The 16,882-nt window shown below is 42.2% G+C and overlaps 1 protein-coding gene across 1 annotated transcript; it reads left to right on the plus strand.

The window, feature by feature from the left end:
- The first annotated feature begins 219 nt into the window (after nt 1-219).
- On the plus strand, nt 220-13,261 carry pitpnc1b (phosphatidylinositol transfer protein cytoplasmic 1b). Its single transcript, XM_068758927.1, has 10 exons — nt 220-672; nt 5,527-5,675; nt 6,811-6,899; nt 7,130-7,137; nt 7,290-7,361; nt 8,899-8,991; nt 9,452-9,607; nt 10,716-10,779; nt 10,967-11,053; nt 12,065-13,261. Exons 1-10 carry the CDS (start codon nt 625-627, stop codon nt 12,202-12,204), a joined length of 906 nt encoding a protein of 301 aa, XP_068615028.1. The 5' UTR covers nt 220-624; the 3' UTR covers nt 12,205-13,261.
- The last annotated feature ends 3,621 nt before the right edge of the window (nt 13,262-16,882 follow it).

The raw sequence follows: 16,882 nt of genomic DNA on the forward strand, positions 1-16,882 counted from the left end.
GTGAAGAGGTAGTAAAGTGCAATGGGTGGAGAGTGGAGGGTGGGAAGAAGGACGGGAGGCAGGAAAAGGGAGATAAGGAGGGAACAGGCAGAGGAATTTGTGAGTAACAACACGAAAGCAGTGGTTGAAGGGAAACGGGGAGGAGCGCCAAGCAGACAGCAAGGTTACACATGAGAAGTCTGAGGAGGAATTAAACAAAGCAAAGGGAGGCACAGAAAGGGACAGAACAGGTAGAGTTGGTTGACTCGCCGTCCCACTTCCTTGGTGTGCTGAAGGAAGGCAAACAGTGAGAATAGCTGCAAACAGAGAGAAAGCAGAAGTAGCAAGACAGGGAAGAAGAAAGAGCCGTTAAAGTCTGGCCGAGGAGAAAGACAAGCCAGCAAAGAGAGGGATAGACGAGGCTGTTGGAAGTGAATGAAGGGCAGGAAAGAGAGAAAGGACGCATTGACCGAGTGGTCTGGACTCAACTTCATGGATTACTGACATCAGCAAAAACAAAGGAAGAGGAGCGTCAGAAAAGAGGTCACTGCAGTCCAGCCGCGTTGTAGCTCGTCTGAGTCTGTGTAGCATGCAGTAAGACAGACAGACTCCAGCCGTTCAGACAATCCTCGCTGTCACAGCACCATGTTGATGAAAGAGTACCGCATATGCATGCCACTGACTGTGGACGAGGTAAGTTTGTTTGCCTTTCCCATGCTCACGCACACAGACACACACAGACAACACACGCCTGCACATTCAAATGAACCCGAAAAAAAAAACAGAGGGTTTTATTCCACATGAGAATGTGTTGTTCTCATACGTAATCTTAAAAGCCTTAAATGCGCTGATAAGGAAAGTGCCGAGCACACAGACTTCCTGCGGCCGCTCTGTGGGAGCTCTGGACACAGTGGGAAACGAGATAGGAGGGCTCCACCAATCTGATGGAGGCAATGCAAACAACCGGCCAGCAGCATCATAGCATTGCTGGAGTGTCTACTTTGTCTAAGGAGTTTACGAGCTGTTTGCCAGTGCTATACACCTAACAGCGCTCAAAACTAGTCGGACTGGTTACAGCCCCACAAGACAAGCTCAAACCGCAGTGTCAGTCCTGCAGCTTTACGATTAGAAGAGTCCACTAGAGAGAGGAAAGGGAGGGAAATTAGGATGTGCCCACTCAAGGAATGTCATCTCCTGCCGTATACATGCCCCCTCCCCTCCCACTCCATCAGTTAACACAACAATGACAGTGAAAAATACTCGTCCAAAATGGGATTTACAGTATCAGCGCAGGACACACGGAAAATGAAGCTTGCAGCAAATCCTCTTTTGCCTGAATGTAATTTAAGTTTAAGTATAGCTTATTTGAGGCCGTATCAAATAATGACAGGTTGTAACCCACACTTCATTTATAAAAGGAAATAGTAATGAATTTCAAGCTTGGCATGCCATAATGCGTCTGTAACACAATACGGCACGGCCATGGCCAGGAATATCCAATAGCAGTGAGGTAGAAGCTCTGGCCAGGTAGAAGAGCAAGTTAGAACGGGTGGTGGTTTGATATTTAGCTCCTTGGGTGACTCTGCCCCTGAGCAAGACGCTGCTCCTCAGTACTAATAATAAAACCTGCCTTGGGCTGTTGTAGTATATATCCCAGAGCAGACATTAGTGGTGGCGGCGGCTGATGACCGTGATGAAGCTGATGCAGGGTGAAGTTGGTGAGTCTGCGAAGAGTCTGGGCTGACGGGAAATGTTCTCGCCGTGTCCGGTTTTCTCCGGTTTACTCACGCCTCCAAAGACATGCAATTCATTATTATTGTATTATTCTAAATTGTCCGTAGGTGTGAATGTGTGCATGAGTGTTTGTCCATCTTTGTGTGGCCCTGCGGTGTGATGGCGACATGTCCGGGGTGTGCCCAGCCTCTCACCCATAGTCCAGCTGGGATAGGCTCCAGCAACACTCGTGATCTGCAAGCGGACACTTAGTCGTGGGTGTCAGCCATGTTTACTGTTAGTCCGTGCGGGTCGTGTGCTGCAAGAAGCCAGCACAAATGGGGCTCGAGGCATTGGACAGAAAAACCTTTAAAGAACAGCAGAAGATGATCGACTATCAATGAATACGTGGGGAGAGCTGATCAGCTGATGGCAACAGCTGATTACTTCACTGAGACCACGTCTGCATGAGAGGTTTCAATGACATCATAGTATGACAGATACACTATGACCCGAGCAAAGGTTTGTTGTTTGGTCTGAAGCATAACTGATTGGACTCACGTGTATTATCACTGGTGCGTTACATACATAAAAAGTTGTATGCATGCTCTTATTCGCCTTCCCAAGCATCGTCCTTTGAGACAATGCATAAGTACACGCACCGTTCTGTTTATAGTATAAACAAACACGTATTTTGTAGGTACAACTGTTGCTACGGTAGCATTTTTTACTCATTAAGAAATAGAAAGATTGGTACAGCTTTAAATCCTCATTCTGTTCAGTTTCCTTTGCCCTGCTTGATATGCAAAGAGAGAAAAGAAAAATGCAACAACAACGTTGTTTACACAAATAAAGGAAATTTATATGATTATTTTCTAAAAAAGAATTTTTGGAGTGAATCCCAGTTAAAGAACATATCATTGATTTTTATTTTAATCTTTTTTTCAAACAGTGTGGGATGGAGCCTTTTTTTCCAGCCATTTCCATCTATCATGGTTGCATGTAAAATAAAACTCGAATTTTAATACTCCAGTAAACTCTGGAGTGGATCCTGATAAAGGGATGGAATTATCTCAGATTATTGAATGATAGGACTTTTTTGGTTGTTTCTACTAATTTCATATAAACTGCTTGATGGATTAACATAAAACTGTGTAGGGAAAGTGGAAATTGTCACAAACACCAAACCAAGAAATTCTGAAGTTGATCAAGAAAAAGGTAAGGGATTCAGAATGTTTATGCTTATTTTTATCTCCCTACGTAATCATTGTTGTTTGACTTGTTTGGGGACACTGAGATACGTCATCTTCAGACGACTCATATTTCACTTCCTTAAAAACTGCAAGAACCCTAAACGCAGTATTTAACTCAGAAAGTTCTGCACGGATCTGCATTAAACTTTTATCAGAAGCAGGCAACAAAAATAGAAACAGATTTTGGGAAGAATCAACGTTATGTATGGATCCAAGCTCTTATATAATATTCGTATTTATCCATATATCTATTTATGCTGCTGTGTAATGGACTGCGTTAACTGACATTTCATTGCACAGGAAAGTTCAATGGCAATAAAGAAACCTTAAATTCTATGTGAATATTTTAATTATATTACCGGTATATAATAATTTAAATGAAGTTGTTGCCTAATAATTGGATTTTAGGAGTTCCTTTTAGAGGAAATGTTCAGCCTTGGCAGTTTTCAAACACACTTGAGTTTGTTTCTTTTGTTTCTTTTGGCTGTTCTTTTTTCAGGTTTCAAAATGAGGATTTTTAAATGATAGTTTTATTTCCAGCTCAATGGTGAAACAGTCGTGTCCATGAACATCTGCTGTTTACATTAGCAGATAAGAGAGTCCAAAGATAACTTCTGAATTACAGTAAACCAAATGGAAATCACACAAAGTGGATGAATGTTTTTTTCTACAATAGTTGTGCTTTTGTACACAATCAGATGCAAATATTTAATCAAGCTTTTTGGATGTGCTTTGCAAAAACAGTTTCATTTTCTTTGTCAGTGGGCAGATTCAGGGCTGAAAAAACACACCGGCGTCTTCTGAGCCTCGCGTTTTATCACGGTTTAAAAAGAAATGCAAGAAAGTTGCTTTGAGATTGATTTTCTTTTAATCATGAAATCTTTGATTTTCAGTTGCCTTCACGCTGACACTAGCAGAGGAGCTATATTTACACCCAGGAATGCATGACAAACTCATTACGTGTAACCCTCATCATCACTTTTGTTTTAAGACATTAAGAGGAAAAGGTTGTCAACACATCACTAATCACAGCCGCTCAGAGGGCAAGACGCTCCCTCAAGGATGGATCTTTGCGGCCTGATGCTAAAATTAGTTTTCTAGAAAGTGAACAAGAGTCACAACCTGTGTGGGAGGAGCCATCTGCTCTGAGATCTGCTTTGATTAATTAAACACCATGGATACGCAATAAGTACATATTGAATATTGACATTCTAAAGTAATTGAAACAAGAAGTTGGGCCGTATCGATGTCAGAAGCGCAAAAGTGAAGGATGGCAAATTGACATTTGGCCTCCTCTTCCTCGCTTCCCCTCCATCTTTCTCTGTTTTGTCTTGTAATTAAAACAATTCTCAGTGACACGCCAATATCGGGCAACAAAATGAATTGCATCAAGTGCAATTCATTCACTTCAGTTGTTTACAGTACAAGTCTACTGCTTTTTCACAGCATTTAACATTACTGAGATTACAAAGTTCACCAAGTGAGCATCATTAAAGCAAACGCAATGCTGAGGAGGAAAAGACAGAGCGACAGCAGCATCGGTGAAAAGACGGAAGTATTCTTGTGGGAAGCATGTGATTCGTCAACCACTGATTCTAACAGGCAGATGCCTAAAGGCCTCGTCGGCTTTGGAATATATACTCCCGCCTCATCATCCACGAGCAGGAAGTGGGGCAGGAAAGGAGAGCAATTTCCATCCACCCATAATTTAGTCACCATACATTCACACTCAATGGGCAAATTACATTTTAAGCCAAATATGGTCACTTGAGAGAAATCTTTACACGCAATTTTCGTTCTTTTTTTTTTTATGAAACGCAAATGTAAAACTATGACTGAAGCCGTTGCCAAGAGATTATTCTGTTCTCCTTCGCGGAGTATGCAGTTTATTGATTAGATGTGACTTGATTTCTGTTGTGTTATTCGACGTAAGGATTCACCGACACGTTGTAGAGCAACTGTACTGCATTTATTTTCCGTCTGCGTACTTCACGAGCCACCATCCGAACTTCCCTTCCGGCACATCCGGTTAACCTTTCACATTAAAACGACCGTAACTCACACAGGTTACACCACAATTTCTGCTTACTGAAGTCCCCAAAACTCCTCGTTACCTTGGGGCCACCAGTGGGATACATTTTGATAACTTTAATTAAACTCTCTTAATAAATGATGGTGCACACTTCAAAAGTTAAACTGAGACTAATATATGATTCCAAATTCTTAAGACTTCAAGTCAAGGAGTCATATTATGAGGGTCAGACCATCGTGGGATTATTGCGCCTAAAGGGAATGGCATAATGATGAATCTGTGGCGCTAACTCTTCAAATGTGAGCGTTCTTTCAAATGTTGCATCAAATAATTTGACGTGATAAATAGAAAGTTAAAGTTGAGCTTACTTGCATGTTGAAATTTTCTTACATGTAGAATCTCAATGGAAAAACGCTTGAATGAACCCGACACGGACTCTAAACCCATCACTTTGGCTTAGGAAAATGGGTTTGCTGAACATTTTCTCACCTTTAATCCCCATTTTACCCAACACAAACCCAATCCTGAACATCTCCTCTACATCTCCAGTACAGGATCGGCCAGCTGTACATGATCAGTAAGCACAGCTGTGAGCAGAGCGGTGGAGGAGAAGGGGTGGAGGTGGTGAAGAACGAGCCAGACGTTCATCCCGAGTTCGGCCAGGGACAGCTGACCGAGAAGCGAATCTACCTCAGCAGGTGAGAATGCAACGTGATGCTGCTGCTGCAATAATGACGTACTTATTCTGGCAACACGAGCCTGATCAGCCGACAGCCATATTGTCATGGAAACAGTTTGATCTTTGATTTCTAGCTTCACGGCATGCAGATTCACGCACTGTAACACTGCTGATAATGAATAACACATCAATTTAACATTCACTGCAGTGTGTGGACGCAGCTACTTCCATCCACAGCCTGCAAGGTTTGGAGGCCTGTTCTGCAGGAACACTTAAACATAACTCAAGTTATCCAGAGGAAATTTCATGATGCATGATTATGTAACTACATTAATCATGCCCCGGTTAATCTACACCTCTGTTTCAACCGAATAGCTGCCAGGACTCGGAAAATATTGTGTTACATTCAATAGTTCAAGAGAAATAAAAAGTGTTTTGTGATCATTTCAAGACATGTTTGAAACATTTGTCTTTTTTTTTTAGTTTTAGCTGCTTCTAACTAATTAAGAAGGCTGCAGCTTCATATTTAGCATTAGTACGGTATTATGTAAATTGCCTGCGTTCTGGTAATATGAGAGTTTTGATGACAGCAACAGATTTGCAGGAATTCAGTCTGAGCGAGAATATCTTTCTTTCTGTAAAGAATATGTTTGTCAGCTTCATGCGCAAGGTGTCAGAACCAATTATTGGATTGCAATTATGGCGTCAGCACCGTCTAAAAACAACTCATTATAGCGTCCATCTAGATTCTTGTCTAATGCTGCACTAACCTCAACAATTATTCTAATCATCACTGTGAACTCGGGGCGTGAATCACTGCAGGGAGTCGGACGTTTTTGCACCGTTACCAAATCGTTGTGCGACGGTGAGACATTTTGTCATGGTAACCCATTCATATACAAACAGGTATATGACACTCACACAGATACAGTGACTGCAAAACATATTCAATCATGTTCTGACACGTTCCGGTAGAAATTCATCACCACAGGTGTGAAACGAATAGGAATGAGTCTTAGGATGAAGGCTATGGTAACAATAGCTAACGCAATAAAAATGGCTCAAAAACCACTCAGCATCTCTCTCGCTCTCTTTCTTTTTCTTTCCTCCTCTCTGAGGTGCGCAAACTCTCTAATTTTTTTTTCTCTTTCAAGTAAACTGCCATCCTGGGTGAAATCATTTATCCCACAAATCTTCTACGTGACAGAGAAGGCCTGGAACTTCTACCCGTACACGATAACAGGTGTGTGTTGAGGGCCTCCGTTTGCCTTAAACATCCGATTCCTTTCACCTCCATGCATTATACAAATATATTTTAACAGTTGTTCTTCCAAGTGCCATCAAATATTTAACATTATGCATGCATGTATTCCCTTGGGGGAATGTGTGCGTGAGATTAATTGCGTGCTCATGCATGCATGAGTAACTTATGCTGTTTCTCGCCTTTCATGCTGAACATCACTGACGCTGCAGAATACTCGGTAAGTCTTCTCATTTATTGTACATGAATGGCACAACGCTCATCCCCCTCCGTTATCTGTGGATCTAATCTGCAGCCCGCTTTCACTCCATATCTGCTCTCCACACTTTTTTTTTTTTTTTTTAACGTTTGTACCTCCCGCCACCCCCGTAGGTATCATTTTTCCCCAGGTTCAGCATCCGCATTGAGACGAGATTTCAGAACAACAAGGGCGATAACAGCCATGTGAGTATGATGGAGAGGGAGCGAGAGGTGAGAGTGATGGAATGATTGGGGAACAGGGAAGACAATGACGAGAGGAAAGAGGGAAATTATCATTTTCTGTGCAGCTCCAAGCAAATGATCACGTAATTGATCCATCCATTACAAGCAAAACATGCAATACACAAAATGCACCAAATGTGTATTAACAAAAAATATGGCTACTTCACTGCCTTTTATCCAAGATCCAAGAACTTCAAACAATTGGAATTCTCTCTCACCTTTGTGTTCGCATGTCACCCTGGTGTTTCCACATTGCAATTAAAGGATTAAGCCAAGTAACAAGACCGAGCATGTCAAAAGAAACGGACATGTGGATTAAAATGCAGTGAGTCTGGTTTCATGTCGTGCAGGTTCTGGTTGTATAAGAGTTCAGCAAGAAAGCATGCATTCAGGGAGGAAAGCTTCAAGCACTTTAATGTTTCCTATCACCCATCATGTTTCACAAGAAACAGAAGAAAATATTTTTGCTACAACTTAAAATAGAACAGTTGATGCAATGAGAGCTGAAACAATTAGACAACTGAAATTACCTGGCAGCTGTTTTAGATAGTTTTTTCTTTGGACAATTCAGTGTTCCAGTTTCTCAAAGCTGGTGCTTTGGTGTGTTTCAAAAGCGCAAAGTTAAGGTGTCACATTTTTTTCAATTTGTAAACCTTGGAATCAGCAGTTACTTCCCAGTGTAATGCAGCATCACTGAAAACAAGCTGCTTATTACATTTAGTTTGATTGCGTAACATTTAATAGCAAAACAACCATGGGAGCAATTTTTCTGCATATGTAAAAATTCATATAAGACTAAGCCTCATTAATTGTTGTATTATTACATATTTTACTTGCATGCTTTTACATTTTTAACCGACTTACTTGTAATATGAACATGTGAGAACAGCGAGCCAAAATGCGTTTCGCCCTGAGCATATCGTATTATGCAACACAATGCATCCAGCTAATGCAACACAATACACTTTTGGGAGCAAGACCTTGATCAGACACACACCAGCATCAACAGCACCCGAGCAGAGCAGGTTCTTATCTCATACCAGGGCTTTTTTTTTTTTTTTATACATGTTAGTTTTCTTCTGTGAAATGAACAGCTTTAGTATGCATTAGAGCACATTTTAAACAAGGTCAGATAAAGTGCACTAGCAAGCTTCCTTCCATTCTCGCTGAAAGAGAAGTGCTGTATATTCTGCTCTCATAAATCTTCTTTTTCCTTCCTGTTAATATCCCCCATACGTCCTTGTTTTCTTTCATCTCCCCCCCCTTTGCTGCGGTCTCTCTGTCTGTTCTCTCGTCTCTTTGCACCAGTGTGATTTGTTCCAAGGGCCTCAGGGTGAGATATGGTGAGAAGCGTTACGGTGTGTGACCTCCGCTTCCTACCCAGTTACTCATCTACTCCCTTTCCACCCTACAGTGAGCGCGTGACTCCGTGTGTTTTAGGGGATGTGTGTCTATTCTCATTATACTGTATGACCTCCCCCCATCTGTTTGGCTTCAGGTGTTTGGGGACACTCCAACCCCGAAGGAGAATGTGAGTTTCCTGGACATCCTGAGTGACCCCATCCCTGAAAAGCACTACAAAGAGGCAGAGGTGTGTACCAACAGTGACACGCAGACAAAAGGCAAAAATTAAATAAGTGTGCATGACCTGCGAGCGAAACACTCTGAGGAAAAAAAGCGAGACGATTACAGTTTGAGCTCTTTGTAAACTCTATGGGATATGTGAATCTGGAAATCTCCCAAAATGTAGCACTTCTTTTTTTTTTTTTGGAATACACAATTCATGTCGCTGCTTATGTAAAAGACACAAACACAACCCATTGATTAGGTGACCAACGTTTTGTCACAGATAAACAGGGTTCTGTTGAGCAGCAATCTGCTTGCACCTTCACACACACACACACACACATGCAGCACACACATACACATCAATTGTTTCACCCCAGAGACGCCTCAAGGGGCTGAAGTTACTGCAGACTCAGCATGTTAACGTGTGTGTATATATATATATATATATATATATATACACACCCATTCTTTCCTCTGTGTAGGATCTGAGTCGCTGGATTTCAAGCAAAACTGGCCGGGGGCCCCTCGAGGAGGGCTGGAGGGACGACTCCAAACCCATTATGTGCTCCTATAAGAGGGTGAAGTGCAGCTTTGAAGTTTATGGCATACAGACCAGGACTGAGGAGTTCATACACAGAGTGAGACGGCTTTAATCAATCATCAAGCCAGACTTTTCATGTCCAGGTTGGATCAAGATAGGATCCACAGTTAATATACTTGTAAAACAAGGTGTAAACGTTCAACCTTTGGCCTAATATAATCATTAAATTGTGCTGCTTCATATCAGTCTTTACTCCGTCCAGTGACAGTAAAGTGCAACAATCCTGACAGGTCGTCATTTGAATGTGCCATGTGTTAAATTTTGACATTGAAAAATATTACTACTAACTACTGTACTTTCTTCTTGTCCCGTGAGGGGTCGCCACAGAAAATAAATGTCCTCCACTTCACCCTGTCCTTTGTGTAATGCCACATTTGCATCATCCTCCCCACCGCCAGCCACTCTCATGTCCTCCCTCACTATATCCATGCATCTTCTCCTGGATTGACCTCTAGCCCTGTTCCCTGGCATTTCCATCCTCAGCATTCTTCTACTGATATAGTCCCTGTCTCTCCTCTGGACATGTCCAAACCATCGGAGTTTGGTCTCTCTGACCTTATCTCCAAAACGTCTAACCTTCCCTGTCCCTCTTATTATCTCATTTCTAATCCTCTCCAACCTGGTCACTCCCAAGGAGAACCTCAGCATCTTCATCTCCTCCACTTCTAGCTCCGCCTCCTGTCTTTCCCTCAGAGCCACTGTCTCTAAGCCGTCCATCATGGCTGTCCTCACCACTGTCTTGTAGACCTTTCCCTTCATTCTATCACTCTTGTTGACCCGAGGTACCTGAAGTCCTCTACCTTCTTTACGTCTACTCATTGTAACTTCACTGTCCCCCCTGGGACCTTCTCATTTACACAAGACCTTCCCTGGTGATGCATGAAAAAAAGTCAAAAGCCGTTAAACAAAAACTAGTGATTCTTGTTTTTCACCGTTTGCATGAATGACAGCTCAGACAAGTTTCCAATTATCATGGGGACGATCAAATGTATTGGGACCGTTTGTGCAATGGCAATGACATTAGCTTGGCAATAACATCGCATACCAATCCACACCTCTTTACACACACACACAAACTGACATTTTCAGTTCCAACTACGTGCAGAATTTATATTTTCATCCTCTGTTTTCTGCAATTACTTCAGAACATCAGGGACATTCTGCTGGTTGGCCACAGGCAAGCAGTAGCGTGGATAGACGAATGGCACGGTGAGTCAGACGTACCGTTCACAAGGTAAAATGCAGCATATTATAGAGAAATAATGAAGTATTCACAGCAAAAGAGTTGTACTTTGTTGTATTTTTTCCTGACTGAACCCTCAATTTACATCCTGTGAGATTTAATACATATTTTAAACCCTGTTCTCATGCTGTGTGTATTTTGCTTTTCCCACAGGGCTGAGTTTGGAGGAGGTGAGAGAGTATGAGCGGAAGATGCAAGAGAAGACCAACAGCAAAGTCAAACCCAGCCAGAGCAACCCAGGTGAGGCTGCAGCTCCCGACCTGCGCTGGACTGAGAATACCTCAGAGGCAGTGTGTGTGTGTGTGTGTGCGTGGTGTAGGTACATGAAAAAGCACAAAGTAAAAATCCAGATTTCAGCGCCACTGTAATTATTCTTGCATTTAATTTCAGAGCAATGCAGCAGTAGATCTATGCAGATCTGATTCCATATTTATAAATTATAAGGAATGTACAATCTGAAAAGGAATTTTGTGGTCATAAAACGTGATGTGTTTATCCAGTGTCTGCAGCACAATGTAAAATAGTGTGCATGAACAACTGGAATGCTAACAGGCTTCAAAAGAAGCTGCGTGGTTTACACTCTCAGTGACTGTGCTGCGGCCTAAAAGTACCCAAATGACTGGAGTGCATGGAGAGAGAAGAGCAGTCAGGAGGCATTTCACAATGCAAGGAGCAGGAGGAAGGAGAGGAAGGAGGTGCATGTCCAGAAAGAGATGGCAGAAAGGTGCTGACGTAGGGGAAGAGCAAATCTAAGCTGGTTCGCCATAGCGTCAGGCTGATAAACGATGTAATGCCGCAGCCTGCTGAACTGTCCCCATTGTAACACCTCAAATCAAATGTCAGTTCAGTGTGTGTGTGTGTGTGCGTGTAGGTGTGTGTGTGTGCGTGTGTGTGGGGTCACCCTGCCCCCTGCTGGTTGTTCTGGCAAACCTCAGCTGAGCGTTGGATGACTCAAAGGTAGATTTCACAGGTTGGCCTGCAGCCTCCCGCTGCCCGTCTCTCTCTATCTGTGATGATGAGAGGCATTAAGCTGCAACAAAGCTGCAGTCATTGCTCAACCTGCTGCAGCTCGCTGCAACCCCCCCATGGCCCCCTATAGGCCATACACTGTTACTGCGTGCACATCCACACAGAACAAATAGCCATTTCTATTCCGTTAGGATTAAGAATTGTAGTACGTAGTAATAAAATTGAAATGGATGAATGAGTTCAGGCTAATCTAAACTAATCTCTCTGTCTATCTCTATCTAGCCTCTCGGCCAGCGCTCTCTCGCTCCATCTCAGTGGCAGATGAGCGTTCCCTGAAGAAGATGGGAGTGCAGACGGAGCCAACATGTGACCTGTCTGCCCCCTCACCTTGTAACATTCGCCTCCACTCCCATCCTGAATGATACCTCAACCTCAAACACACACACACACACATGCACAGAAATGTTAAACAGTGACATTATCATCATCATAATTGGAAGATTTTGACATTTTGAGAAAAGAGCTTGTTCATTTAACGGGTCAAAGTCAAATCAGTACTTTCACATCTACAACCAGCTGCTAATTAGCTTATATTAGCATAGAGTCTGGGGACAAGGTGGGGGGGTATCGGCTGGTGCGATTCTGGCCATCTGAGCACCTCCACATCCCCCATCAAAACTTAAAATCTTGTTTCATTATTCCATACAAAACACAAAGTTTAAAAACGACATCTTGTCTTATGACAAAAAAAAAGTCAAACTGTTTAAAGAGTAGATAAAAAAAATAATCAGATGTGATGGTATCATGTGTATTTTAGAATTAGGTCTTTGTCCTAAACTAAGTAAAACCGCCTGAGAGTTTCTTAGAATGTCTTTAAACATTTCTACAAAAACATATTTTGTTCCGCTCGATATAAAGTTGCTCTATTCTCTGCATGTCAAAGCACAAAACAAGAACACACAAACATTATGACTTGGTACTTCTGCTTTTGAAACTCTTTCCAGTGTTTTCTTCCAGCCCAAAGGTTTGGGTTTATGGCAATGCTTTGTCTCAGTGCCTTGGCCATAGCGGAGCTCACCGACCACCAGCAGAGCAGCCCAATTGTTTCCTAGCACCTAAGGAGTTTAGAGAGCGAGGAGGAGAACTTGGGAGGCTGTCAACGTCACGGATCTGCTCCCCTCACCATGATGGCGAGGCTTTGTATCGGTTCCTCGGTCGTATCGCTGAGAGCTGCAAACGTTTCAAGCCAGGGATGAACTTCATTTATAAGACTATCACTGTAATTTCTTAATGAGCCTTCAGAGGAGAATGGGTTTTATTTATTAGAGATTAACGGTGATATAACGTTTGCTGGTGCCTTATTTGTAAAAACATTTATCTTGAATGACAAAAATTGATCAGGTGGAAAATATACGTGTAAATTTCACTCTATTGTCTTTTGTGATTATTTTTGGCATCAATAAATATTTTGCTTCTGCTTTCCAGTGAGAAGTGTCACCAGAGTCCTGATATCTGCTCAGAAAAGCACCTGCACACATTTTTAGCCCCGTTTGATTGGCACCGGCGTGTAAAAGATGGACAAGCTGCCGGCACATTGGCTGTAATCTATAGGCACAAATTTCCCAGTCGTGTGCCATGTGGAAGCAGCAGCGTGGAGGGATCCAGAACAGTCCAGCCAGAGTCGCCTCTGGAGCTCGTGACAGCTTCACCTCTGCCAGGCAACAAATGCAGAATGACAGATGTCGAACAGCTGCGGCATTGTGAGTTGGTTGTGTGTTCGTGTCTCTCACCACCGAGATGGTCAGGAAGAGACTTGTTCGTTCGTGTGACTGGCAGCACCTTTCCTTCAAATAGCTCGCTTTATGGGGGCTTGCCATGGATTCTGCTGCTGAATACAAATCAAGAGCCAGCGTGACAATTTGTTAATGGCTTCCCGACAAAAAGGTTGGTTTGTTTGTGGGTTGACACACACGCACACCCACAATCAGATAAATACGTGCACACAAAGGTTTCTCTCAGTGTCTCAGTAGCAGCGGGAGGCTGATAGGAAAGAGCAAAACGCTCGACACAGATAGGAGGGCTCACAAGTACTGCAGAGGGAGCACAAGCAGCATTAGCATTAACCCTTTTCCTTTAACTTCTTTGTCTCTCCATTAATTTCTCTCTCTCTCTCATTATTGCAGTCTCACGTGTTTTCCTCCATCCTACTGCTTTATTCTCCCTTGATCTCATTTTCTTTCACTCGTCTTTATCAGTGTGTCCCGATCTCCGTTTCTCAAGGGGCCCTCTAAAGAAGATGTAGCGTGTTCATTATATGGAAATGTTCCCCATGGTACATTATCACAGATCCTGACCCCGTAGCGCTGAATCATCCTGCTCTTCGCCGTTCACAAGCAACCTCACAAGGGTTCGCCAGCGCCGTCTCTTCCCGTGTTTTTTGCTGCTCCATCACTTTCATGTGAGGTCCTGGGCTGGACACACGAGCACAGATGAACGAGAAGGAAGACGGCAGAAGGACAATGGAATAAAAACAAATAGAAGAACGGAGAAAAGAACAAGAAGGAGCGATAAAGAATTCTATTTACAGCTCATGGCAAGCCTGATTTAGCTGCTGAACAGAAATAGTATGTGTGTGTGTGTGTGTGTGTCTCTACATCAATTCTCCACATTAATGGCATTTTGCCATTAATGGCTACCCTCATTACAGTGTCAGAAATACAGTTTTTAGCCCACTCAACCACATCAATGACATTGAATCCTTTGTGTGTTTGCTGAGCTTCACCCAGCTGGAACCCAGTTTGTCACCTCTGCCCAGTAATGTGTAACTGGACTTTATCAGGGAACAGGCAGACTGTAAAATTCATGTAGTATTTGAGAGAACTAATTGAACCGATTGAGGAAGTGAATATGGATTACTTTGAAACCACACACATCCCCTCTGGAATACGTTTTGTCACTGCTGGTTTTGCACAATAATGGTTGTCATAGCAAGTTGATAGTAGTGCAGGATCTCAATGTGCTGCACAAGAATTCTCCCAGAGTCGACTGCCCTTTGCAGGTGATCCCAGGGCTGCTATTCCGGCCAGTAATTAATTGCATGCAGGTAAAGGAAAAGTCAAGGATAAGTGTTAAAATAGTTCCCCGCCTGTTCTACATGCTCTCAGATCACACACGCAAGCACAAAGGCAGTACTCATTTTTCACACAAACATGCATTTGCTAGAGGAAATAAAACACAAATGAGTATAAACAAGAAAACACGCAGAAGCTTGCACAAAAATAAAAGCCTCGGGCGCCTCACGCTTTAAATATCTTAATCAGCAACCCCATAAAGCTACCCAACTTTAATTGCCCCACCATAAGTATTAATTACAGTGACTACAGCCAGCATGCACATATGTTTGCTAATAGGAGAGGATGGATGGATTAGAATAGTGAACAGAATGCATTAGGATACAATAGTTTTTATTGATCTGCAAAAGGTAGAATAAGCACAGCATTTTCTCATGAAAGCCAAAGAATGACAAGAATAAATGGCAGGAGATAGAAATTAGTTTACTGTACTAAAGCAAAGACGCCTCGAAAAACAACAGGAAACACATCGACCGAAGGGGGGGGGGGGGGGGGGGGGGGTTCATATGGCTGCTGGAACAATACTTATTATTGATCTTTTTCTTATTCTACCATATGTTGTGTTGTTCAAGTCTCTAAAACGTGTATTACTGTCTAAATTCATTTAACTTATTTTGCTTAATTGAAGTGAATTTTATTCATTTTAATTAATAGTTTGAATCACATGCAAAATGAAAGGTGTAAATAAAGTTTAATGGCTTGATGCCCCTCTCAGTTTCAATCAGCATCAATAAAGTGGTGATTATGCAGCTTTGACTGAAAATTGATTTTAAGCTCTCATGCTCCAGAAAAGCCTTCTTTGGAATAATTAATAATTACATCTGCTGTGATACTTAAATGATGTAAGCAGTTGTGTTATTATGGCAAATCAATCACACATTCAAACAATAACTGCGATCAAACAGAAACCGATTAGCACGGGCAAGTTAGCCCAACAGCTAAATTCTTACGACCTCAGCATTCAAACAGAAACGGGTCCGCTGCATTTAGTGTACAAGCGTTATGTGATCATGTAAGACCTGAAATTGCTGCTCATATCCAGGTATTCATTATTCAAAACAACATTAAAGAATTCATGCAAATGCAGCAACAAATTGTGCCTAAGGATAAAGGAGTATATGAATCTTTCAACTTTTACAACACAGAAGTCCCCTTTTTGATTTACTTCCATCTGTCAGCAGTCTGACTATTCATTAGACCATCAGGATAACAGAAGACATCAAAGCACCGTTTTTTTTTTAATAATGGCGAGCTGTCCTCTCTGTTCACTTTGACCCGTTTGTCTTTAAATGTTAGATTTACGTTCTGTTCCCTTAAAATCCCCAGCTGGATTCTTCCCTCATGTTTTTGTTTGCATTTCACCTGGAATGTTTCTTTATTCTACACTACAGTATATAGTTTCATGTTTCCTACCCTTTATTTATTTGGTTGACTCAAGAGTGTGGTGTCGGTGCTTTTATGAATTTGAACTGAAATTAAAAAAAGGCTTTCCACATTATTATCGGCACTTTATATTTTGAGTGACAAACAGAAAAGCATTTTTATCAACCCACTTGACAAGCAGTTCATATTGTACCAAATGTACACCACTGCATATCTACTAATTTGAGGAAAACACAATGCAGCCCTCTGAGAAACTGTGGTAATGACTAACCGTCTTAATTCTGTATAAACACCCACATGCTTTTTATTCTCCCTCTGCTCAACACAACATCTATTACAACTTCCCATAGCTTCAGGCCAAGCTTTCCTCTCTTGCTTCTCACCCTCTGCCTTTCGCTCCTTCTCATCTGTGCTCTTTTCCAACTTTGCTACTGCAGTCTATTTTATTTCCAAATCAAAAGCACTGAAATTGATCTTCGCCGAGGTGAATTTGTTGCAAGCAAAGACGGAACTGTCAATACGGCATTGTGTGGAGGGGACTGCAAGCGATGTCGGAAAAACAGGAGGTGGAAGTGACAAATCAAAG

This window comes from Brachionichthys hirsutus, chromosome 3 (genome assembly GCF_040956055.1).
Source record: "Brachionichthys hirsutus isolate HB-005 chromosome 3, CSIRO-AGI_Bhir_v1, whole genome shotgun sequence".
Classification (NCBI taxonomy): Eukaryota; Metazoa; Chordata; class Actinopteri; order Lophiiformes; family Brachionichthyidae; genus Brachionichthys; species Brachionichthys hirsutus.